Raw genomic sequence first — 27,826 nt, 5'->3', positions numbered from 1 at the left:
TTGCACCGAGGGTCTAAGTCCTCCATTCCTTTTTATTTTTCCTTGTTGGTCCACAGGCTGCTCTAACTGAATCCATTAAGTTAGTCCTTACACCGATGTTGATGACACCTTGGCGACCAGTACACGTAATCTGGGTTAAGGATATGCTTAGATGTGGTAAACTTGAGAGAATCAGCCTCTACTTAATGCCTGTAATTGGCAATTGTGACATTTGTTGAGTGGGACAATTAGTACTGGTGGGTCTGTGTTTTGGCCTTCATCTATGGTCTTGTCAGTACCCAGTTCCTGCAGTAAGAAATCTTTGGTTTCTTAGTAAAAGTCTGCTGGCTTTTTTGTTAAATAAGTACATCATGTTTCTGTTTTTATCATAGCAACAGGGTCTTTCTCCTTTGCCACAGACACCAAGAGCCGCTGTGCCATCAAATTATGAAAACAATACTTATTTCAGGATAGCATCATATCTTATGCAGTACATAAGATACTGCCAAAATGATGGCTTTCAGTTGCCAAATCCCACTAGCACATCTTCAATTACTGTTCCACATTCACTTCCAATCGCAAATCAATTTTCCGGTTTGATTTATTAGAATGAAAAGAAAAACGCTAATCAAGCAGCAAAAAGGAAAAGATTAAATAAAATGGCCCAGGGAAGCACTTGGAGCTAGATATAGAGTACAGGCTTACCTGCAGCATGGGTTTCTCCGTTGCTAATTCTTCCTACTAAACCCCAAAATGGATGGTAAATTGATAAAAATTAAAGTCTGACTTCATATCAAAAGCAGGCAAAATGAACAAAGCATGTAAACAGGTATCATAGTGAATGTGGCAAAAGTACTTTAATCGCGTCGATTAATGGGTCATGCCCAAACCAGATCAAAGGGAGATCCCAACTCCATGTCTGCTGGTGCATATTTTTTTTCTGGCCTTGGTGCAGCTAGGGTCCTAGCTCACTGAGAATGCCACCACACTTCACATACATTCGAACCACAACATCTTGCCCTGCATCATGACATGCTGTAACTTCTCCAATTGAAGATGACATCTTTTGTCTGAATAAGGTGAGTTGCCACCTCCTAGTCCTCCATAAAATGCCACTCACAGTTGTATAGCGCAGATGCATTGCATCTCCTGCATTTTCTACTTCCTTCGCTCCTGTTTCTGTGGCCCTTTCCATAGCTCCACCGATATGACTCAAACGCCGGTAGCACTCCACATCTTAAGTAATCTTTGCAGTCAGATTAGAAATGAATTTGCGCTCACCTTTCATTGCACAGTGGAGTTCAGTGCCAGCCTAATCAAACTTGGAGTGATGGTTCTTGTAGTAACAATGGTAAGGATGTGAGTAAAATTAATATTAGTTTAATACACGAATGATGAATTGCACGTGGGTCATTGTTTTCCGACACCTGCATAAACCCCGGTTTGTGCATGGGTCGGAATTATGAGTTTGGCTGTATTTAACACATGCACTGATTATTGGATGCATGAAATACCTTAACCTTTGTTAAATTTCGGCAGGTCAAACCTACAAAAATTTAACAGGGGAAAAGCATAATATTTACTGTATCATGCTGATTTTTGCACGTTAAACATCAAAATGTCCATGTTATTCCCCAGAAGCTCGTAATAGGTGCTATTTATCACATCCGATAAATAACATACCCCGTGGTATTGTTATTTATCAGGTGTGATAAAAAGCACATATAATCGTAATCTGGCCATAAGTGCTCACGGTTTCGATTCTAAATCGCAGTTGGCACTCTGGAGAAATGGTTGATGCCAAAAACCTTACTGATGCGTAATCAAGGGCAGTCCATTTTAGGTGGCATGCCCTTCTGCTCTGAAAATGCTTGTTTGCTTACCAAACAGCCAGCGAGATAAGAAGCAGTTCAGAAGCTATCTTAAAAAATACATAGTCCTATATTTCTTTCCCCATCGCCTAAACACTCTTCCAGTCTTGTGCAATACTACGAGCTGCATCTTGTAAATATTTAGCTTAATTTCATTTTTGAAAAGCCCGAACATATGAGAAGGGTTTCTTGTGGTTAAATTAGGTATTCTCGCTCCGGGAAATTTTACAAAGGGAAGATACTTGTGGGATCATGGTGCAGATGTAACAGAAGATTTACAGGAAGGAGCCAAATGTGTAGAGAGACAATGACTCCAAAGCTCATACCTACTGATCTCTAGTCCTTTAATGTCATGATATAGTTTACAGCGGCAATATAAAAAGATTGTATTATTCATAGACCTCTGCATGGAAATTTACTAGTGGACACACTTGACTCTGGTAGCTTACCTACTACATTGCTCTAGCGGGTATGCCAGTTTTGGTTACCTTCTGAAAACCAGAACAGTGTATTTCCATTGCACTGGCTACCATCATAATAGAAATCAAGATCTGCACTAAATGATCTACAGTGTGAGAGAATAGAACCAAGTAGATCCTGGCATTGTCAATAAAGCTAAAAAGGGGGGTCCATTAATCCAGACTCTACTAGCTTTCTGTCCTCAAAGAATACAAATACCCAGATGCATAGGACCATAGCATTAATGAAACACAGTCAAACTTACTTAATGCTACATTACAACAAGAATCAAAGGGATAAAATGTTGGCTTTAGCTAAATTGCTACCAGAGGATTAACCACATGAAATGTATGCTTTCACTGAGGAGCAAAAGAAGTGCCTAACAGTTTAATGAGAGCAGCCCTGAGTGTCATTCTCTGAAAAAAGTAGGTAGCTTTCCACTGATGGTAACAGAGGAAATCAATTGTGGCTGAGATTTTCAGGATTGAGGTCTGAGGTACCAGTATGTCTTTCAGTTCTTTGGGACATGCTAATGATGGGTTGAAAAAGATAAAGGTTAAGATGTACACTCCACACCTATTTGAGGGCTATTACAGCTGCCTCCTCAAAACACCATGCAAAGAAACACTAGCAGTACTATATTAGTTGGATACACTATAAATATTCCACTCTTAAAGAGGGGTATAGACCCTGGAGGTAGTAAGAGGAGGGAACCCCACTTTCTTGCAGAGTAAGATATTTAACAAGTTGTGTCTTTCTTAAATGTCTTTACAAAAGTTGGGCTTGTGTTCCCTTCTTGTAGCACGCAAAAAGATGTGTTCGAGGCACATGGGCTGCAGACCACACACTATTGCATTAGATCACCATCTGGTGGTGGGCCCGGATGATTACACTTTGTTGTTGTTTTGAAAGAGTCTTTGTCTGTTGGATGACTCCGCCCTTAGACCGTAGTGCGCATGGGCATCCACTCCATCTTCAGATTGTTTTTTTCCGCCATCGGGCTCTGATGTGTTCATCGTTCGGTCCCGTTACTGATCTCTTTTCGAATCCATAAATCAATCAAAATACCATTGGCATCGTCGTCGACATTGATTCCGGTTACCAGCGTCGAATAGAGACTTCACTTCTCGATTCCAGCGTTCATCTGGGCCGTCGGGCCCAACTGCGCCGTTGGGCCTTTGGCTAATGGAAAGAACACCCTTCAAGAAGTGCCCTCGGTGTGGACACAAATTCCCTCACACTGATCTTCATGAGGTTTGCAATCTCTGTTTATCTTCAGAGCACGAGAGTCGAGACTGTGAGGCCTGCGCTTCGTTCCGGTCCCAGAAAACAATCAGGGACCATCGAGCTCGAAGAGTAATGGCGCAGTCATCTTCATCGACACCAGACCTCATCATAGACGAGGCTCCAATTGAAGTAGACGCCGAAGAACAGCAGCACGAAGACATCGTTTCCGAAGCAGAGGATTCAGCTTCCGGAGTCAAGGATCAATCCGAAGATGAAGATCTTCCAGCTGGTCAACAGGTCGTGAGTACAGACGTCGACCCTATTCACCCCACCATACCTTGACAGGCTTCGGTTCCACCTCCACCTTCGGGTCCAGGTGCACACCGACCAAAACCTTCCGATTGCCCCGCCTTCGGGCTCTGCAGCGGAGAATACAAAAAAGCCTCCAGTCGACTCGGGCTTGAGTCAGTCTGTCAGTCCCGAAAAGCAGAAGGTCCTTAAGCCCAAATTAACACCTGCACCAAGCGTCCTTCAGTACTGAAAGTGATCGAACCGAAAGCAATTTTGGCACCGAAAGAGGTTCCCAAACCTACCGAACCAAAAACCACCCCGGTTCCGAAAAAAGTGGACCCGAAGAAGGTTCCATACCGAAACATACTTCGGCTCCGAAGGTAGACGAGTCGAAACGTACTCCGGGAACAAAAACTCCGGATCCAAACAGCACGGATCCTAGGAAAAAGTCTTCAGAACTCAAACCAAAACCTGCTCCAAAGACAATGGACACTGTTAAACCTAGGCATTTCAGCCCCATATCTTGTAAATCGGCGCCGAAAAAAGATTTGACCAATGAGGATCCCTTCACCAGAAAGAAGTACCAGTAGATATTTCTCCTGTACATTCACCATCTAGTACACATAGTCTTATACCACAAGATGAGGATGATGGGGATAGTTACTCACAGGACATAGAGAGTGAACATCACATAGAAGACATTAATGACCCAGATGATATTCCTGGGCCATCAGGGGACCCATGGGAAGAGTATAATGCACAAGATCTACCTCAAGATTTTGTATACCCATCTAGACCATCTCCCCCAGATGACACTATTGAGTTTAGGCAGCTCATTCATAGAGCAGCCACTTTCCATGGGGTAGAGCTACACACAAATACAATGGAAGATGATTTCCTAATGGACACTTTAATGTCATCACATAAGACCACAACCACACTTCCAATACTTAGTGGGGTGGTAAGACATGCACCTGAAATATTTAAGGACCCAGTCAGAGCAAGGGTAATTAATCCCAGACTAGAAAAGAAATACAAAACAGCTCCAACTGATCCAGCATACATTAAAGGACAGTTGCCATTGGACTCACTAGTAGTGTCAAATGCGAGAAAAAGAGCTAATTCGCAGACAACAGGACAACAGGAGATGCTCCACCTCCTGACAAAGAGACTAAGCTTTTAGATGCTTCGGGAAAATGCACCATTTCAAAAGCTGCTAATGTCTGGAGGATTGCTAACACTCAAGTTTTGTTAGCAAGATATGATAGAGCTCATTATGATGAGTTAGTCACTCTTGCAACACTTGCCAGAGCAATACAAGACCAGGGCTTCTGACCTAATACAGGAAGGCAAAGTTATTACAAATACCTCTGTAAGATGTGCACTCGACACCGCAGACACAGCTTCTAGAGCAATAAACACAGGGTTATTGTTGCGTAGACATGCATGGTTATGCATCTCTGGGTTTAAACTAGAAGTACAAGCCAGTATCTTAAACCAGCCATTTGACCAAGAACATCTTTTCGGTCCATCAGTTGATAGTGCACTAGAAAAGATGAAAAAAGATACAGACACGGCAAATTCCATGGGAGCTTTACAAACACAAGCCCATAGACCTTCCTTTCGTTGCTCCTCATACAGGGGCGCCTCTAAGGGTTTCCAAACTGACAATACCTCCTCTTCTTTTAAAACACCCAACCAAACCTCGCCTAACAAAGGATATTATAGAGGAGGTTATAGAGGAAACAACAATCGCAACACCTCTACTCCCAAACAGTGACTTTCCTTCCATCCCCCCAGACCATTCCACTCCTGTCGGGGGACGGTTACAACAGTCCCTACCTGTCTGGAACTCGATCACCACAGACAGGTGGGTAAGACAAATAATTCAGTCAGGTTATTGTCTGGACCTCACTTCCACACCTCCAACAATACCACCCAGACAGCGTCCTATGTCATAGGAACACCTCATACTGCTAAGACAAGAGGTGGAATCTCTACTGCAAAAGAATGCAATAGAACCAGTCCCAAAAGAACATCAAAACACAGGAGTTTATTCTCTATACTTTTTCATACCCAAAAAGGACGGGTCCCTCAGACCTGTTTTAGATCTAAGGCCCCTAAAACTGTACATACAATCAGACCACTTTCATATGGTCACACTACAACCGGTTCTACCGTTTCTAAACAAGGGAGACTTCCTTGCCACATTAGATCTCAAGGACAAGGACGCCTACTTCCACATTCGCATACATCAATCGCACAGAAAGTACCTAAGGTTCATTTTAGAAGGTCAACACTACCAATTCAAGGTACTCCCCTTCGGAGTAACTACAGCACCTCGAGTGTTCACAAGGTGTCTAGCAGTAGTAGCAGCACACTTAAGAAGGGACAACATTCATGTCTTCCCATATCTGGACGATTAGTTAATAAAATCAGTCATACAACCAATGTGTAGAGCACACACATCAAACAATATGTCTGCTACACAAATTAGGATTTACAGTAAATCAAAAGAAATCCCATCTCCAACCATTCCTGTCTAAGCTGTATCTGGGTGCTACAATAGATACCTCCAAAGCAATAGCATACCCCAACCCAGCAAGAATGCAAACTATGCAGGATCTTATCAAAAGATTCCAGCCACAACACTCACTACCAGCTCGAGTATTTATGCAACTAATAGGAATGATGGCATCTTGCATTTTCATAGTGCCGTATGCAAGACTACAAATGCGTCCCATTCAAGAGTGCTTGGCAAGTCAGTGGAATCAGGCTCAGCAACACATAACAGATCTGGTGGTGGTAGCCGACCGGACATATCGCTCTCTGCAATGGTGGAACACCAAGAACCTTTCCAAGGGCCGGCCGTTTATAGAACCTGTTCCACAGATGATACTAACCACAGGCGCATCTCACAGGATGGGGAGCACATTTACAAAATCCCACAGTACAGGGTACATGGACAATGCAACAAAAACTACTCCACATAAATCTTGAGTTACTGGTGATTTTTCTAGCTCCTAAATAGTTTCAGCATTACCTGTCAAACAAAGCTGTACTAGTCCGGACAGACAATATGACAGCAATGTATTGCATTCAAAAAAAAGGAGGAACACACTCCCTACAGCTCTTCCGGCTGGCACAGAGCATATGGAGATGGGCCATTCCTCAAAAACATTTTTCTATTAGCAGAACAGCTACCAGGAGTTCACAATCAAGTTGCAGATCTGTGAAGTCATCAAAGACAACAGATACATGAATGGGAACTTCATCATTAAGTTCTTCAGCCATTTTTTCAAGAGTGGGGTCAACCAGAGATAGATCTGTTTGATACCAACCACAACTCCAAATGCCCAAGCTTCGCCGCCAAATACCCACACCCATTATCCAAAGGCAATGCGGTATGGATAAACTGGTCAAACAAATTTGCGTACGCTTTTCCACCTCCCCCACTAATTCCATTAGTGGTTCGCAAGCTACAGCAACATTCTCTCACATTGATTCTCATAGCACCAATATGGGCAAGACAACTTTTTTTTTTTTGCTGAGTTTTATATAGCGCGAACTAGACCCGAACCGAATCAGGTATCAGAGCACTTTACATAGCACCAGTTACGTTACATGAGAACACACTTTCATTTTTGGCACGGGGAGATTAAGTGATTTGCCCAGAATCACAGGAGGTTTTTGGCGTCGTTACCGAGACTCGAACCCAGATCCCCAGGTCCGAGGTCGAGCGCCTTAGCCGTTAGGCCAACCACTCTCCCCAACCTTGGTACACCATGCTACTAGAGATATCAGTAGTACCACATCGCAAACTAAAACTCTCTCCACATCTACTAACACAGAACCATGGAGAGATTATGCATCCAGACCCAATGCAGCTCAATCTAGCGATTTTGCTCCTGAGGTCTTAGAATTTGGATATCTAGATTTACCACCTGATTGTATGAACGTCATAAAAGAAGCAAGACGCCCTACCACTAGAGCATGTTATGCAGAAAAGTGGAAAAGGTTTGTTGTATATTGTACAAATAACAACATCAATCCTTTAGATGTTTCCATACAAAACATTATATGCTATCTGTTACATCTGCAAAGATCTAACTTAGTGTATTCCTCAATCAGGTTACATCTTGCTGCTTTAGCAGCATATCTTCAAAACAGATAACATTTGTCATTGATTAGAGTACCTGCAATCAAATTTATAATTCCTCCTAGAATACCACCCTCTCCAGTGTGGAACTTAAATGTTGTCCTTACAAGACTTATGGGTCCTACTTTCGAACCATTACATACGTGTGAATTACAATTCCTTACATAGAAAGTTGCTTTTTTAGTAGCTGTGACTTCACTTAGAAGACTAAGTGAGTTACAAGCATTAACAATTCAAGAACCATTTATACAACTTCATCATAATAAGGTGGTTCTTAAAACAAATCCAAAGTTTCTGCCAAAGGTCATTTCACCTTTCCACCTCACTCAATCTATTGAGTTGCCAGTATTTTTTCCCCAACCACAAACAGTGGCAGAAAGAGCTCTACATACATTAGATGTGAAGAGAGCACTTCTCTACTACATTGATAGGACAAAACCTTTTCGTAAAACTAAACAACTGTTTGTGTATTTTTCTCCTACACATAAGGGAAATCCAATTTCAAAATCAGGCATTGCAAGATGGATTGTTAAGTGCATTCAGATTTGTTATCAAAAAGCAAAACATCCATTCCCCCTAGAGCTCATTCTACCAGTAAATTAGGGGCATCTATGGCATTCCTAGGAAACATCCAGTTAGATGATGTATGTAAAGCAGCTACATGGTCTACTCCGCACACATTTACAAAACACTACTGTGTAGATGTGCAGGCAAAACAACAAGCAAGTGTGGGCCAGGCTGTACTCAAAACATTATTTCAAAGTACTGCAACAGACACGGGTGGTCGCCGCTAAGGGAGAACCTGCTGTGCAATCTATGCAATAGTGTGTGGTCTGCAGCCCATATGCCTCGAACGGAAAATGCTACTTACCAGTATGCATCTGTTGTTGGCATGTAGGGCTGCAGAAGCACACACGCCCACCGGCCTCCCCGGCTACCGGCGTCTGTTCCAGTATTATCTTATTTAGATACGCAATACATGGTCATCTCTATATGTACTCCTACAACTCCATCATTTGCCCAATGGCGAAAACAATCTGAAGAGAGTTGATGCCCATGCGCACTACGGTCTAAGGGAGGAGTCCTCCAACAGACAAAGACTCTTCCAAGACAACAACAAAGTGTAATCATCCGGGCCCACCACCAGATGGTGATCTAATGCAATAGTGTGTGGTTCTGCAGCCCTACATGCCAAGAACAGATGCATACTGGTAAGTAGCATTTTCCTTACGGTTTACCATTACTCATACAGGAATGTCTAACTGACATAGTTTAGAGTGCATATAATATCGACCATGAACATTGTTAAGATACATTTGTATAAAAGGATTTTGACTGAGACTCATTTATAATCTTTTTTACCTTGGAAATCTGACCTGTTTGCACTGCTCAAGGTGCAACCTTTTTGGTTGTGAACACATTTTTGAGAGCTTGGAAAGAAATGTAATCTCACTCCATTTCCAGGAAGACGCCCAGTTCCACCCTGGGAGACTAAAGAGATACTCTAAATGTACATGACCTCCCTTTGAGCAGGAGTACATAAGATATAAAACACCTTGCGGTGGAAGTTTCATTTATTGTAAAAATCACTTACCATCCATTTGTGACCGGGCCTGTGGACCAACGTGTCTTTCACAGAATGCATTTGGCGGTGAGTTTATGTGCACCAATTGTAAAGATGTCTACTTCAGAGTTTCTTTCTTAGTGTAACACTGAGCTACCTCTTAAACCATTATGAATTACTATGTGGGTTAAGAGGCATTTAACTAATGGTGAATCTTGGAACGTAATAATTAGTAAGTGAGGCGTAACTAAAATGTACATATCTGGAACACTAGTTCCTTTGATACGGTGTGAACTACCCATTTTTCTCTAGAGGCGGATGACAGTTATGTCATCAAGCGGATCTTACAAAGGCACAATGACAATCTGAAAGATGTTGTTCAAATGATATCTCACACGGTATTCGAGGGTCCTGCTTGAAGTCTGAGCAGTCCTATTATAGACACACCCAGGAGTCAATACCAAGACTGGGTTTGTTCAAACTTTTAGAAATTATTTATTTTTCAACCACCAGAAGTCAAAAGTATGCAGACCATGTTAAATTAAAATAGGTAGCAAGCGGCAAAACAAATGTTGCAGGTAAGTGAATTGTCTGCGACTGTTCACAGTAGATTGGAACACATTAGAAGACTTACACACTTGCTAGGTTGTCTAGTGCAGAAACAAATTGCATGCAGCCAGATGGACATAGGCTGTCTGTAGCCGGTTGTCTGGCTGAAATGGGCAGACCTAGACACACTCAAGGCTTGTAGAAGATGTCTCACATGGGTGATGGTATACTTTCTAAATCAAATCCTGCTTTGCCACACTTTATTGGCCGCTGCTGATCTTTGTTTTCTGCCACTCTATTGATTTCTTACCTCTTCTGGGTATTATTTGATGAGGAGGGTGTAAGGGTGTTAATTGTTTGGCAGAATTGTGGGCCAGTGGTGTGGGTTTCTTCATTTTTTTCCATGGTCTTTTAGGCCCAGCCAGTCAGATGAAGACCAAAAGTGACAGTGTGGAGAAAGTTGAGAAAGGACAAAGCATGCAGAGTTCCGAGGAGGTGAAGCCCACAGAGAAGGCGACAGTGCAGGACACTGAGAAGGCACTTTTGGTGGAAAGGACATTGCATACAGACAGCGATGGGGAGGCTGGACATGCCAGGGGATGCTCTGATGGCCCAACATCCCTGTTTGGAGATGGGCTTCATGAAAATATGCCAGTTATTGGAGACCAAACTTCAAAGAGGGGCCTGTCTTTTAATGAAGACAGTACAGATGGGTCATGTAAGAAAAATGACCCAAGTACTGTTTCAAAGGTTGTTGAATGTACCAGTTCTGATACAGTTGAGGATCTGAATATTGTGAATGTGACAAATACTGGACAAGGAAGTTTAGAAACTGAAAGTGGTGCAGTACAGGTTCAGGAGGATGGGGACTATGACAGTGCATTAGCTAGAGAAGGAGAGAGCTGCAATGATGATTTTCAGGATGCAGTGGAGTTTGTTGTTGAACAGAAAATTGCATGTCCTTCAGCAGCAAGCAAAGTAATATCAGAAGTTCATGAGACACTTACACCTGCTGCAGATGAAGAATCAGTCATAGGGCCCCCCATAGAAAGACCGAAAGAAGGGATCCGTGTGCAGGGACTACTTCAGAACTTGGGGAAACACTTAGATGGGTTCTTTGATACAGTGAGTGAAGAGGTGGAGGGCAGTATAAGTGTGGGAGATGAGAAGGCAGAAGCAAGCAGCCAAAATGAGGAGAAGGTAGATGAAGTAGCTGCTGAAACACAGGAAGCCAATAGAAAAAGGCCACCATCAACTGGAAGTAATGTAAGTGAACTAGTAGAGACCGATCGAATCCAGGAAGGAAAAGATTCAGGAAGTGTAGAGTGCCATCTAAATCCAATGGTTATTGAAGAGCCCATTGTTAGTGGTGCAGGGAAAGAGACAGCTGTTGAAGGAGACCAAACATTTAAAGCTAATATAACAAAGATGGAAATATGTGAGGATCAGGGAAACAAAGAAGAAAAGAGTCATGTTGAAGTTGTAGATGTGGAAGAGGTGGGAAGTAAACCACATTCAGATGATGGAGAATTTTTTGAATTTTCAAATGAGGATGTTGGCGAATTGGATGCCCATCTTGGGGAGGAACAGGTCAACGGCAGCAAGCACATGTTGACTGCACCTCACCATGAAGGTACCAATGCAACCTCTGAACATTCCAGTCATTTGAAAGAGGAAGGAGTATCTTCCATCCCCTGTCAGCAGATTGAAGAGGAGCCAGGCAGATCTGTTCATATTGGTGATGGGATTATCCTAGCTGTGGACAAAGTAGTGCTCCCCCTTGATCAAAGCAGATCTGATGTGTCAAACCTTACAAGCATGAATTTAGTTGAAAACTGGCAGGAAGCAACTGAAGACACCAGCCAACTCAGTGAACATGATCTGGAAGTATGCTCAGCACACATAAAAGCAGATTATGAGAAAGAACATGTAAGAGAAGAGACTGAAACTCCACCAGAAGTTAGGGATAAGTGTGGAAGTCTGAGTCTGAAGCTCCCGACTGATGCAAAAGAGGTGAAGACTGGGTGCCTAAGACCTGATGATCAGAAAACTATTGTTCATGAAAAGTCATGCAAGCCAGAGTTTAAGGAAGATGATCAGACTGGTGACACACAAGAGGAGGATGAGGGCTCTTTTGAGTTTGATGACGAAGGGATTGAGACAACAGAGGATAGTAGCACGTTATACCCTAAACCAGGGGTGCTAGAAGAATTTACTAGAAAAAAGGAAGTTCATATCCATGACCCCACAGAGATCAGTGTGACCAAGACAGCAGAGTATAGTGAATTTCAGAAATTACAGGATCAGGACATTCTGGCCCCAATTAAAGATGGTCACCATAAGGATGAAGGACCATATAAAGCTGTTGATAGAGAAATTGAGGAAGCATCTCATTCGAATTCGGCAGATACATCGGGTAGAGAGGCAGAGGATGCCACACAACAATCAACCAAGAGCACAGATACTGAAAATGTATCTGCTGATTCATTTGAACCCCAAGATTTGGATAATAACCAAGCATATATCAAAGAAGACACGCTGGACAGGGGCATCAAGAGGGGTAAAGGTAAGAACAAGGAAGATTGCTTGCTTTCCTGAGGTTGCTCGACTGAGGTGTTTACTGCAGTTCCACTTGACCAGGGATTAAAAAAAATAATTTGCACTTTGCACAGTGAGGCTAGCTTTAAGAGGGCTCGTGTGTCACTTCTGTTGCAGGTGGCACCCACACTACCAGATAATGTAAACAGATACCCAAGAAACGTAATCTCAGTGCTGGATGTTGATGATCAGTCAGGTCTTCATACAAACTAAAATATATATATAGTGTGGACAGAAAAGCAACTCTTCCACGTCGTGTTACTGTTCCCAGATGTTAATCTGGGATGACTCACTAAGATGGTTTACAACTACTCTCCAAACTTTGTCTGCAGTATTTCATTTTCACAAAAACCAAAACTCATTATTATGATGATTAAATGTGGGAATTACACGTGCTGCTAATAGCTGATTTATATGGTGAGGGAATATACTAATGGTGTAGGTTTTTCTTTTTGTGTTGAAATTTCTGGTTACGTTATGTGATGTTGAAGCAAAGTGTGATTGCATTTGTATGACAATTTGCAGAGTGTTAAGTTGTTGAGTGGTATGGATCATAAACCCAGTAATAGGACTTTTCGCTCGACTAACTGAGCTGCTGGATGTTTTGTTGTATCCACCAACTGTGCAGAAACTTTGACTGTATTTAGGCCGATGTTGGTCTGACTATTTCCAGTATGATGGAGGTTTGATTTTATCCAAGGCATTGTAGGTTTGACCGCCTAGAAGGTTAGAGAGGTTTTACTACATCTAGTTTGAGCAAAGTTTGCATTCAATCATAGTGAAGAGGGATCAATTGCTTTCAGGATTAAGTATTTTTGTCAAAACCTGAATTGTGGGAGGTTTAACTTTAATCAAATTTATTGGTGGTTTGACTGTATCCGGGATGGGTGAGGTTTGACAATCAGGGTGGCAAAGATGGTATACTGTCAAGTGTGAGAGAGATTGGCCTTTTCCCAGGAAGACAGACCTATATCTGAATACAAAATGACAGACGGTTGATTGCGTCAGCTGTAACTGAGGTTTGACAATATCAAGCGAGACACTGCCTCCAGAGTGATGACAGAGATTGTATTTAGGTTGACTGAGGTTCCACTGTATCCCGAGCAATGGTGCTTTGTGTGCAACTTAGGTGAGGGGTTTTACTGTACCTATGTCCATGGGTTAGCCTGTTTCTTCATCGATGAAGACTGGGTCTGTATAAAGAATAAGATAATGACGTTCTGAGGTGGCTTGGTGGCAAAACTACACTATTGAAAGGATCCTGATAAGATTTGACTATCTGTTGTGTGGGTGAGGTTTGATCACAGTTGTGACAAAGAATTGAAGGAATAAGCTGTGCCTGTTTTCACTGTTGTAAACTTTCATATAAGTTAAACACTGTATACACTTTGAGTTTATATATTAAATAGTCACTTAAATTGAGGCACAGTCCCGTTCGATCCCCTGAAGGGGTTTTAGAGACACATCTATATTGCTCAAGCTTTGTCTAGGAATGAAAATGTTATCTTGATTTAAAGCTGTCTGCCTTTTCTGTTGTCCATTTAATTTATAGTTCGGTTTAACCCAAATGAAGCTTCAAACGCACATTTTGGAAGCAGTCCTAAGGGACTATTGAAGCCTAGGTGGGTGCACCCCGCTTGTGCCTCATTTTTAAGGAGCAGAGCCTAAGCAAACCTGGCATGTGCTTTAATCACAATCAGTCCTGGATAACCTAGCCTATCTTGCTTCTGATGCACTGTGGTACTTTGGGAAACTCACCCGTGGCTTTTGGGGCACTTTTCGTTTTGCTTTTCAAATCTGTGTTTTTCAAATAAATGTTCTGTTAATGTCTAGTCTTACGAGTACAAACTAGGACTGTTTCATACAGAAATTGTACTAAAGATTCTTAAGTATTTGCTGCTTGGGATTTGTTTCATTAGGACTACGATTCACATTGCTAAATTTTTGTATTTGGACGGTATAGGATACCCACTTTGCTGCGAAAATAGTTGGGATTGGAGACTATTGGATATGTAAGGGATGCCTGCTTTCCCTTGGATATATCCTCACTTGGGGAAGCTGATTTTACTTTAAAAAAATAATACAAATGTAAAATCTGGGAAAATTGTAATCATGCTGGTTAAAGTTGAATGCTTTGCTGTGACTGGTTCCAGTGCATTAGTAAAAAACGCATTAACTGATGTTCTCACTGTAGACAGTCACTAAGAACAAAGGTTGCCCTCATCATATTGGCACCTTGCTTTTATCAGCTTTGCTCCACCAAAACCAGGATTTTACTGCCAGAAGAAAATAGGAGCCCAACCCAATGATACACTCGCAGTGAGGTTTTCCAAAGTCATTGTGGAGCAAATGGGGAGATGTTTAATTATTTAGGTTATGTATATCACGAATGTCCTGAGCTGTATATACCGAAATAAATATTTTATATTTTAAAATTTCTGTGTCTGTCTGGGATCTTTGCAGTGGTGCAGGTGGGTACTGGGGCGGGGGCAGATGGTGTGTGAAGAGCTTGTGAGTAGCTCCCCTCTATGATATCAGTGAAAGTAGAGCTGAGTAACTTGACATCATTACTTATCCCTCACAGAGTGGACATCCACAGAAGCTGCATCCACCGTCCTACTGCTTCACTCTGCAAATGGCCTAAGATGCAGACTAAAGGTTACCCTTGAGCATCATGACACTCATAGACCGGTTCCTAGGCTTGGTTATTGCTTGATGGACATACACATAGACCAGTTCCTTGACTTGGTTATTGATTGATATACATTCAGAGACCTCTAAGTATTAAATAAAATTATACTGAATTGGAGTTTATTGAATCGGGCACCTCAACACTTGCAGATGAACAGCCTTATGTAAACAAGCACACAGACAGTCACTAGTGATGCCTCTTTAAATTTGTACAGTATTGCACAAACAGAGACAGAATACGAACTATAAACAGATTAGGAATGTTTACTAATATCACTAACAGACTCACTTAAATTAGTACCACACCTCTTGGATGATCTGAGGGAATTCCATGATATTTCTAACTTCAAGATAAATATCACCAAATCAGAGATGCTTCTCTTGCACCCTTGATCCGGTCAAATAGACCATCTTCAGAGACCTATTGCAATCTCCTTGTCTTCGGAAAGGATGAAATATCTGGGAATACTCCTTGGCCAAACCACTTCACAGGTAATGGCCATGAATCCTACTATGCTAATCAGGGACATACACTTCCAAGAATTCTACATCAAGTATTTCACCTGGTTTGGTAGAGTAGCTGTAATAAAGATCAGTCTTCCTGCAGATGCTTTATCTATTTCAAACAATACCAATGCCAACCCTGCTGTCAATACTCAAGCAGCTCCAAAATTTGATCAACGCCTTCATTTGGCAAAACAAGCCCCATGCATAGCAAGTAAGTTTCTCTATAGGCTAGTATCACAGGTAGGTCTTGTGGTTCAACACATTATGTCCTGTTTCCATGTGGCCGTTCTGTGAGTCCTCAAAAAATAGGGGGAAAAAGAGAAGTCGAAACATTGCTGCTTTATAGAGAATCTTATAGCAGGCACATCTGTATGGGCAGGTTTCTTTGCTAAAAAAGGTACACTGTAGTTGGGGACTGTACTCTTCACCTATAACTAGGATTACACTTTCAATCTGAGATAAGGTATCATTAAGGCTAGGTTTCCCCACTTTTCCCTTATCTTTCACCACGATCTCATGTAATCGGCATTTTACTCTGGCATTTATCCACCCGCAATTTAAAATCTAGCATGAGAAGAAATTATCTTGTAGTGGGCTCGCTCATCACTAATCCACTAATGCTCTCCTTCGAAGACCTCAAGCTAAAATTTGACCTCCCAGAATCCAAAAGGTACACATACACCCAAGACTGACACTTACTGCTTTACCCAACAACGAAAGAGGAAGCATTGGGACCATTAACAGGGGTGGAGAAGTGGCTTAGGGATGAAGATAAAGCCCTGATCTCCACTCTATGTAAATTCGTCCTCAAATATGTCCAAGATACCAAAATTCCTGGCCAAAGAAGATGGGAACAAGAACTTGGGCGAGAATTGACATACAGGGAGTGGGAAAAGCAGTTTGACAGAGCCCTTCCTTTTCCCTCATGTGTGTACCAATGTGAGGCACAACACAAAATATTGACCTATTGGTATTGAACCCCAGAAACATTTGTAAAGTGAAAACCCTTAAACAGTGATCAGTATTGGAGGGGATGTGAGTCTACAGGTTCCATCTTACACCTTCTTTAGCATTGTCCCAAGCAAGGAAGATATTGGGATGAGTTCATAGTTGAATTAAATAGAGGATTCGAAACCCCTGTCCCAGTGTAATACAATTAGGATACCCATCTCTTTCCCAAAGATGACCAAATCACATGGAGGCAAACAGCTGGCAATCGCAATAGTGACTGGAAAACAACGTTTACTCTTATCCTGGGGAAAGACTACTGCCCCACTCTCCACTTGGTTATCTAGACTATGATACACTCTGGCCATCGAGAAGATAGCCCTGTAATCAAAGAACAAACTAAAGTCATAAGAGGTCGACTGGAATCCATCTATACTAATCCTAGCCCATGAATTCCCAGAGCTTTTGCATCCTCTTTATCTTAAAGCAATTAGATATTTTCCAGATGAGATATCCCAGCTGCTACCAAAATAAACTTTAGAAATCCGATGCTTCTGCCAACATAGATCCCAGACCATCTTTTTTTTTAATAATATATTTTTGTTGAACCTTTCCGACCAGTATTGTAATACATTCATGACATCATAAAGAGGTACAAACCTTTGACCTGCAAATAATGCACATAGAAAGAAATAGTACATCCCCATCTATTAAGGATATGTTCACGACAATCTGCCGTGAATTCACCTCTTACCTAAGTGAGACATACCAATTGGTCTTCTATCTGTAACCCCCAACAATTTAAACTCATTCCTCCCCTCCCTCACCCTCCTTGCCGAGCCCCGGCTATCTTATACAATATATACCAAGAGAAGGCATCATTTGGCAACCATTGTATTATTGATAAGACGACCCTGGCGGGATAGGTGTTTGAGAGTTTAGTTAGTTCATAGATGAAAAGCGCTAAGCTATGATTGTTTCTATATCATGGGCTCCTTGCTGACAGGAGGATTGTAGGTACAAAAGGGGGTGGTGAAAAAGGGGGTGGTGATGGACGGAGCATCTGAACCAATCAAACACTCGCACCCAGTCAAAAGATCTGGGTTTAATCCATCACCGTTCTTTAGCCCACTCTGCTACCCCAGTTCAGACATGGCCATATGCAAATCAGTCTGACCCTGTGCCTCATGGAAACAGTCCAGCCCGGACTGCCAAGCCATGCCTTCCCTGGACCGGAAACAAGCTTCCGAGGACCGGTTTCTGGCATTACAGCCGTCTTCAGCCCGGCTTGCTTGAATCCAGTATGACAGGAGGATTGTAGGCAAAGGTATGTGTTATGTTGAAAAAAACGCAATAAAACAGTTCAACTTAAAGAGATTACTGATGAATGTATCATTCATGTATTTCCACATTTGTATTCTAGTGCCACATTGTGGATGAACTGACAGTCATTAAAAATTTTCCATACGGTTATTCTAATTAATGCTCCGGGTTTTCCATTTTTACTCATTTACTTATGAATGCAGACAGGAAAACATCTATGTTCCTGTCTTTATTCGCGTTTTAAATATGAAAACAAACGGAAATGAAGTTTTTAATGACTCCAAATGGTATCAGTCAAGACTGCCAGGTAGGCTGTGCGGATTGACAGGTAAGGGAGTTAAAAACAAAAAAAAACCAGTTTCCTAATGAGGCACAAACAGCAGTAGATGTGCACAAAGTTGAAACTAAAATGTGCATGTTTTCATTTGAGTGTATTGATTTATCATCTATGAGGCTTCATATCATTGAAACCTGTTAGGCATGTTGGTTAAATAAAATGTTTTCTCAAAAACCCAAAACAAACATGTATAAACACAGATAAAGTTAGCAAAAAATAAACACTGATGAATATAGACAAATTTAAAAATACATTTTAAAAAAACTGTAAAGGCGGTAGACATAATTATATGTTGCCAGAACTTGATACTAATAGCCAAAATCCTCGCTTGACTTTTCTACTTCTTGGTCTGATGTTAAATATATATCTTGGGAGTAGGTGCCTTTGCAAGCTCTTTTAGCCTTCGTCTGTCCAGATTGCTGCTGTTTTGCTTTCTGGCTATACAGTAACTTAATTAGTTGCCTCCCATGTCATGAGTTAAGGGTTTTGTTTTGGTAAATAATATGCAGCTTAAATATGCACAACACATGTGGCTGGGCATATGATGAAAGCAAAAGGCCATTTGTCAACTACCTTATTGTCAGCTGACCAGACTGGTTCTTTCAATGTACCTTTATTTTTGCCTGTGCGCCAGTCCGTTTGCTAGCTTTGTTAGTTTGTTAGCTTCCAAAATGGACCCAAGTGGTCGAAGAGACCAACTTCTAGTGTGACTTTCCTTTAATTTTTGGGTATGTGAGAAGGTTGTGATCTGCTTCTAAAAATTGTTCGCAAATGCATTGACTAGAATTTCTCATAAACTCCTTAAAGCGGTTGATGTTTTATTCCTCACAACCCATTCTAGGCACTTGTGACGGGCGTGAAAAACGAAAAAGGACGATGGACCGTACTGGTTGTAGTACTGCTCTGTGTGGTCATAGTATGAGTCCACTTGGTGGGAGGACTAGCAGTTGTTTGGAGGCACTGATCCCATGCTTGGCAGCACCAGCAAAAACTTATAGAAAAGATTCACCAAAAAAAAACACTAACACCAACATAAGGTGCATAAACAAAACGCTCGTTTGACGAATCATCTAAATAAGTCAATAATATTTGTCTGATACCATTTTTCAGTAAAATCATCTCAAATGTATTTTTCCTGCATTTTCTTGCACAAATGTATTTTCTTTCAGAATACCACCTGATAAGTATTATAGTGCACTGACATATGTGGCAGGATTATAGTTTAAGCATTTGGTTAACAAGCACAATGTGTTGCTTTCTAATGAGGGAAATGGTTTTAAGATGGCTTCTGAATTAACCAAATGTTCGCTGCCAGCTGCTGCTGCTGCTGAAAACAATGTACGTCGTGCAGTGCAATAGAAGCATTTGTTAGGAGATAAAATACACCTATTAGCCAATTGTATTATTAGGAAAGAGAATTACTCCTCTGGGCTGATCTAGTATATAATTGACACTGCCTGAAAGCAATGGCTGAAAGAGGGCTGGCATACAGCAACCAGTAGCACAAAGGATCAGGCACATGGGTAAAGCTGTGTGCACCCAGATTTTAACAAAGAGAACATCAGAATCAGGTGCAAGAATAAGAATGAATGTTGGCTATCTTGGATGAGTGTAGTTTTACTAATCACTTTCTCTGACTGAGCCTTCCTCAGTATCTACCCATTTAGGAGGCTGTGTCAAAAATCATTAGTCGACACTGTAAGCTACCTTGTGGTGATCTCTGCCTAAGGATCTTAAAAATGTTTTGTCAAGAGAAGCCTCTCCACCTTATCAGGAATGCAACTTAAAAGAGTCTATTGCGATGGAGAAGTGCATCCTAGTGGTGCCCACTAGACCTGTTTAGTCCTGTTGATCATAGACATGAGTAGTCTCACTACAACAGGCACACACTGCCATAGGCTATCTCCAATAAATCTGTCCCTCAATCAAACTATCCATAGAGTATCCAGTCCCCACAACCCGAATAACTTGAGCAAGCACTGCAATGGCAGTATTTTCATAAGTACATTTAGGATGTAGGACTTCAGTGCCTTGTGCAGCCACGCATGAATGTAGATCAATGATCCAGAGGACCCAACAATACATAATTGGCCTGTAACAATAAATGACAGGACTTTGTGATTCCTTCCTCTGGCCCTTCCTTTTATTCTACTGGAAGCAATATTTTCCACCTCGAGCACGAGTTCCTTGGCACAAGCCCAGGATACAGAACTGGACTGGATCCTACATTGGCACTACAGCCACTGTCATTGAATGACCTCCCTTGTCCACCCATCACTGCCTGAAGTCAGCTGCTCGAATGGCACTTGAAGGGCAGATTTTTGGGCCATTAGCAGTGCTGAAGCAATGTCCTTGAACAGCTTCTCTGGCTCCTCCTGCCTGCTCCTCTCTCCTGCAGACCCTTCTTACTTTCCGGCAGCTGTGCTGATATTCGGGGTAGAAAAGTCTTAGGAACTAGTGTATTTACATTTGTCTTCTGTAGATAAACTCCAGACAGATTTCAGTTTTCCAGTGCCTCTCTGGTCCTTTCTTCAAACTGTGTTTTTCCTGATTGCCAGTGTAACGGTGTGGTGGCACTGTGACCCACGTATTTGAGGTCAGACAAGTATTAACTATAATCGTCATTCTTCAAGAAGTAGGTTGCAGGTTCAGTTCCCAGCCCCACCAGGATTTATGACGCAATTGACCCTTCCTGAATGTCACAGGGCAATCAAACATATTACATTTCAGATTATACAAGCTAGGATTGGACTCGAGGGCAAGGCACATATGCCCAACACACACTACGGTCCCACCTGTTTGGGCCAACTAGAAGATGAATGCTTTTGAAGAATGGTTATGTATATCATGTGTAAGTACTAATAACGCTTTGCAAGAAGGTATTTGGAGGAAACTGACACATTAATAGATGTCTCTGCCATGGCCAAACTTCTCCAATGGCCCAGAACTTCTCCAGTGGCCCTGGGTAGTAAGGATCTTTGGATAAATGGCTACAAGTCTGCCGGCCCAATTTAGATGGGTGGACATGTAATCATTTGTTTCACTGTGTTACAGGAGAATGGACTGAACTAGACTACAGAGGTGGTATGAGTAAGCAGACTTTTATTGTAATTTTTTTTAAACTCTCCAGTAGGGGCGAACTGCCGTACGTCTGGGCATCCTCCTAGCTCCACCAGCATTGTTTCTTGGGTTCGGTTCTTCGGGTGCAGGCGAGATGTAGCCTCGGGGAGAAAAAAAACATAGGGCTTCGTAAGGCATGTTCTTGGGGTCAATACAAGTTCCAACACCACACCACAAAGTTACTGGCATGTGTCTTTTTTAAACTGAGGGAATACTTCTACCCGATTGAAAATTGCTCAGTGCAAGGTAGAAAACGTGCCACATGACCAGGGGCAATACAACCAGATTACCAAACCTAAGTCTTTCACTCGATCCAGACGGGGTTCAAGGTTGTTAGAGCCCAAAGGAAAAATCCAGTGCTACCTTTCACCACCTTGCATTCCCCAACCCCTGTCAGACACTTGCCTGAGGCCACGGCCCTGCTCCAGAGCCTTGGCAGCCACGTCCCTAGCGCCTTTCCCAGGGGAAACCGCCTCTTTATCCTCCTGGTCTGTAGCTGGCGTCTTCTCTGTAGTCTGGTCAGGCCCCAGCCCTGTACCTCCTCCGTTGGTCATCCAAGGTCTGTAGCCTCCAGGAGAGGTGCTCTGTCCCACCAGTTGTCTGTCAGGACTTCCGCTCATGTCCTCTTTTTGCGGCGTCCTCAATCCGCCACGTTCCTGCTCTGTGTCCTCCCCTCACCCCTTCTTCTTCCAGGTCTGTCCCCTGATCATTATAGACCTCGCCCACTTTAACCTAGTTGGTTGCAACGTTGCCACCCACTAGTATGCTGACCTGGAGGCTCTCAGTGCCCCTGGGGTCCTGATGGTCATGCTGCATACCCGGCTGGACAGGAATCCCGTCACATGCTGCTTCTTACAGCTAGGTAAAACCTGGCGTTCAGTAAAACAATTATAATTATCCCTGCCAAGGGATAAACCTCTCATGGAGAGGGGAGCATTACTTTTTCTTCTTGGGGGGAAAAAAATCTTATTAAGGGTTTTCTGTTTTAAAAGAAAACAAAGAATGCTGTTTGCTAAAGGGCTGTGTCCTTCTGAAGTAGCCCTGTAGCAAATAGTAAGATGCACTAACAGGAACAGTTGTGACAGCAGTTCCTGCAAGAGGCTTTATAAATGACCACCTTGTCATTTCTAAATTTGATGGGTGGCCTCTCCACCATGGGGACAGAGTAACTTACACCATCTGGATTGAAGACCCAGGGGCCATCCACCCAGATATAAATCTGGTCTATGTTCCAGGCTGACTTCCCAGGCTCCTTTTTAAGTCTATTCTTCACTTTACTTGATTTTTATTGTGATCATCTAGTCACAGAGCCTAAAGGTTACAGGGGTGGTTGTCCGCTTTATCTGATATTGGTCTTAAAATTGCATAAGTTTCTTTATTTTCTCTGTCCGTTTCCACTAACACTTTCTCCCACTTGGGTTTTGTTCATTACCCGGTAGGCCCCTTCACTATCATGCCCTCATCCCTTAATTCTGCTAGATACTCTTGGTTATTTGTTAACTCCTGGTCATGTATCACGCTCATTTATAGTTCGCTTTTCTCCTTTCTTTTTATGTATCTGGAGGAGCCAGGTTCCACGTTCTAGACTTACTCTGGAACCCTTGCTCGATTGCTCTTTTTTTCCTGCTTTAAAGTGTAGAGGGGAGAAAAATAATTTGCCAATCATATATCACAATTGCAATGACCCATGTCTCCAAAGAATCATCAACTCCCAATTCCCCAATTCAAGGGTTAGTTAGTTTATTTCAAAGCTAAGAAATACTGGACATACAGGCACCTCAGGATGAGGATGTAGAAATACATTGGAACAAATACAACGCCAAATCTACGGTTAAAGTTGAGTCGATAAAACATGCAAATAATGACCAGTTCTTGAATCAGGGTGCAGAATATGACTGCTCCAACATCAAGATTCTTCTTCATTAGAGGTTTGTAAGTAAAAAGCATTAGTCTGTGCCTACTCTACCGCTATCTTGACATCCCTACTTAGCATTCCCCAGGAACATTCAGGAAAAGGTGTCCGTGTGTGTGACGACTTCCTAAGAAGTACACTCACTTTGAACGGGTCAAGTAGCATTACGCTTCAGAGCTCATTCTAAGATGCTCCTTCCTCTCTACAAATCTGGCCACAGTCCCCCAGACTCTGTCCCTAACCCAACACCAAAATCATAGGAGACACCCATAGTCACATCACGTGATCATCCCATGCAGCCGGGCACCTCCTTGTAGGTAACTTTCAATGCAGTTGCGATGCTCCCAGGCTCAGGCTCAATGACCTTGATTCTCAGGCCTTCTCCAGTGAGAAAGAACACCGTCCCACATTATCAGCACCGCTTGTTCAAATGCATCCTCTCCTCACTAACCCTAGCTCCTAAAACAAAAGCGTTATTCTAACTAACAAAGATTAATTTCTCCATGTGCAACAGAAGTGAGAAAGAACAGATTCTGCATATACATGAATCTTACGAGCAACCCATCTAGAGAGCTTGGGAAAATAGACATGAGGCCTACAAATTCAGCTAACATAAGCATCATTATAAACTGCATTAAGCACACATATATATGAACATTATAGCTGTGCACATCTAAATCAAGGTGTTACATAACTAATTAGTCTATCACTAGTCACTCGTGAAATCAAAACGTTAAGACTTTATCATGTAGTACACAGTTAAAAAGTTAATTTCTCCACGTTGTACGAAAAATATCTCTTATCACTTTACTTTATTACATTACATTCTAATAACCAAAAGTTAACATGATAAAGGATTATAAATGTAAGGGTGACCTACTCGTGATTATAATGCACCCCTACAAATGGAAGAGCAGTGTCTCGCTCTACCATATCCTTCTTGTCTGTTCTCAGCTACTCTTCCCTTCTTTGCCTATACAGCTTTTTCTTGATACCTCATTCCATCTTCCTAGAGACCTTCTAAAATTCCATCACCCTTTCCTCCCAGGTTGGGTGCTCCTTTCGTTTCTTAACCTGATGTGTTGCCATTTGCAACATGTTGCCTCTCTTCGGACCTCAGGGTAGTCACAGAAGGTGTTTTCTCTATTGTAGGGTGCTGTTTTCTTTAGGTCTGAAGACATTTAAGACCTTATTTTTAAATAAAAATAAATATACCATAAACACTTACTTACAGTTGCTGTGAGCCAGCCCTCTTCATCCACCGGTCTGGTCTAGTAACATTTACATTTTGCTTCTTTCCAGGACAGCATATAGCATGGAGAGAAAGGTCAGCCCACTTCAGTTATTGACTGTTAGTGACAGAATTCTGATCTTGTACAATGTCCACATCCTTACCATAAGTAGTCCCCTACAGTGAGCGGGACTACTTGTGCAATGTGTGCTTTTACATTAAATAAATATATTTATACAAAAAAGTCACAAATAGGCACTGACAAAGTCAGAAGGTCAGCAGCTAGTGCAAGACAAATTAGCTTACAATGCTTGGTTCCTATTCTTCAAAGACTCAATTACTCCCAGAAAAATTTTGAAAGTATGCCTCTATCTGTTTTTCACTGCTTCCCTCCGGGTTGTAGTTACCTGCTTTATCTAGTCCATGAATTTCACTTCAAGGAGACAGTTTTAATGCACTGTGAACCATATTGAATGAGTTTTGCTTGCTGCTGATCAGTTTCTTACATGAGTAGACTAATCGTGCCCATAATATCCGTTCATTTTCAATTAGCCTGTTCTGTTTTACATCTGGTGAGGCAGATAATTCGGTGCTGAATTTGTGGTGGAAGGATACATAATTTAGGTTCTGTCAACAGACCAATTTACAGTAGATTCTTAATTGCATCATGTTCTTAAAATATCATCCCATGTTGCCTCTTCTAGGGCCATTAATACAGAACATTTTTTTGCGGTTGGAATAGGCCCGATCGCGCTGTTTCCAACAGCAAAAATGCTTATTTCTTATGTACAAATGCCAAATTACTAATAGGTAGCTTGTTACCAATCACAATTTGATTTGGCGATTCGGTAATTTGAAGGGGCGTGTTCAGAACGCCCCTTCCAAATACTGAATTGCAGTGCTATGTATGAATGTTTTCAATGAATTACAGTTGTTAAATATTAATTTTTTACAGACTACTAAAAGGTAGTGGTAGCCATTCGCAAATGGGAAGGGGTCCCTAAAAGACCCCTTCCACATTGAGAATGTAAAAAAAAAATTAAGAGCAGGCAACGGCCCCACTTTAGAGTTTTATTTCTTTTTAGACTCATCCCGTTTCCTTTAAGGACTTTATTAAAAAGTAGTCACATTCTTACTGGGTCGCAAATTGCGACCTACCTCATTAATATTCATGAGGTAGGTCGATTTGCGACCCATTCGAAACCTATATTCAAAACTTTTAAGCTTACTTGCATTATTAGTAAATTGGAATTCCTAAATTTTTAACATGTGGCCCTAAGTTTGCTTTGTGAATTGTATTGATTTTTACCATATGTCACTTCTGATGCGAAGAAACTTCTTTGGTTGTAATTTGTTCTTATTTAAATTTGCACACCTATCTGTGTTGTGTGTTGCGTTTCAACTTTCCGAATCTCAATTTAGCTGCTTCTTCATCTCTGTGTTGGTCTCCACCACAGCCTTTCTTTCCTCACTTTGGCAGGAACCTAGGCTGTTATGGGTCAAGAATGTTTCCCAATAGACAGGATGGAAAAAACCCTTTGTTACACGAAGTCCGTCTTGTTTCTGTGACAGTAGACTACTTCACAAGCCTTCAGTTTGTGAGCATGATACTTCGTTTTGGGGGCCTTGGCTGAAATTAAACATGTATGTTTAATACTCAAGCATTATGTATTATCTTTTTAGCAATTCTCTACTAGAAGGTGTTTGGGTTATCCAGTCTTGCGCTATTGGCATCCAACATGTGGTATTTGTTGTGATGAGCTTTAGAAAAATATTTCTTAATGTCTATCTTTAACCACATCACACATGGAGTGGATTTTTAAACATTTGGTACAAAGATTGCTACTTTTTTAACTGACTAAATGAGTTCAGGGACGACAGTGCCACGAATGTGAAGTCCTTGGCTAATCCAAATTCGTCCCCTTATCTGGCTTATGGGCTGTTGTCTTTGTGGGCATCAGCATTACTTGTCCACACAGAAATAATATAGATTCCCAAACATATCCCAAATATTTTCAATCTCACCACTTATGCTTAAGTGTGAACCTTTGTTTTCAAATTCCAGGAGCTCTCAAAAGCCACTGTAGAGGTCCATGGAGTTGGACAGGAACATTTCAAAATGTGTGACCAGTTAACAGCAACAGGATACTCTTCTGATATAATTAAAGCATTTGAGCAATTGTTATCATTATGGCTTGACCCAGGGGAATATGTAGATTATCTGTAGTTCGCTTGGTGCACGTGAATCAAGCCACCTCTCCAATCTAGCACCATGTTGCCAGATTGACAGGGTGGGATTGTATGAGAGAAGCCATGCTTGGTATTATATTGCTGGACAGAATGCATGTTGCAAGTTGTAGAGGTGGAACAATCCACGTTCTCTACCTTACACCATGTGCCAGCGTATGGTAAAAGTCAGACACAGTCTTATATTGCTCCGTGCATCCCTCATGTGTATTCAATTTTATTCTCAAAATAATTCTTCAATGTACTGTCCCCCAACTAGGACTTGATATAGAGTAGATCTTGTGTGTATCTCAGGAGTCAACGTAATTGTCCCAAAGTGATGGATTTATTGAAATATATCAAGATTAAGAATCAGTTTTGGCTGGTAGCCTTGCATAATTCCTAAACATATTACACTTAATGTGTAAAATGTAATTCATTTCGTACATCACAAACGTTAGCAGAATTTATGCCTGTTTTTACCTGCAGGAGACTGCTTAAAGGAGAAAAAAGGTAAATGCAGGGAAATTTGGTGTTCAAACAAGTCTCCTGTCTGTATCTCACATCATTTTCCTATTCCCTTGCCTAGAAAAATCACACAAAATAGCGGCCTAAAACATTTTACATCCCTCACATGATTTCACATAATTATCCCAATATTTCAGGGTATCGTTACGGGAAGAAATTACACACAGACTCAGTTCCATATAGAACATTTTCATATTTGGAGATATTTAAAAAGCCTCTTTTTGGGACTACAAATTTGCTGAACATCTGCACAAGGGATATAAATATAGAATCATGACATAACTGATAGATAAACGTAAGTAGTGA

At 41.6% G+C, this 27,826-nt stretch overlaps 1 protein-coding gene across 22 annotated transcripts in view; it reads left to right on the top strand.

Moving 5' to 3' along the window:
* LRRFIP1 (LRR binding FLII interacting protein 1) overlaps positions 1-27,826 on the top strand; it is a 542,422-nt gene that overhangs the window by 431,266 nt on the left and 83,330 nt on the right. For 20 of the 22 annotated variants that reach the window (XM_078681352.1, XM_078681350.1, XM_078681348.1 and 17 more), the window contains one exon: positions 10,515-15,132. The exons of the other annotated variants lie outside the window; for them this stretch is intronic. In XM_078681352.1, coding sequence (XP_078537478.1) covers positions 10,515-12,697 — 2,183 coding nt within the window. In that variant the 3' untranslated portion in view covers positions 12,698-15,132. Of the gene's footprint in view, positions 1-10,514; positions 15,133-27,826 lie in introns of those variants that run through there. 22 annotated transcript variants of the gene reach the window in all.

Source organism: Lissotriton helveticus, chromosome 3_1, assembly GCF_964261635.1.
Source record: "Lissotriton helveticus chromosome 3_1, aLisHel1.1, whole genome shotgun sequence".
NCBI lineage: Eukaryota > Metazoa > Chordata > Amphibia > Caudata > Salamandridae > Lissotriton > Lissotriton helveticus.
This window is presented reverse-complemented; position numbering and strand designations above follow the sequence as displayed.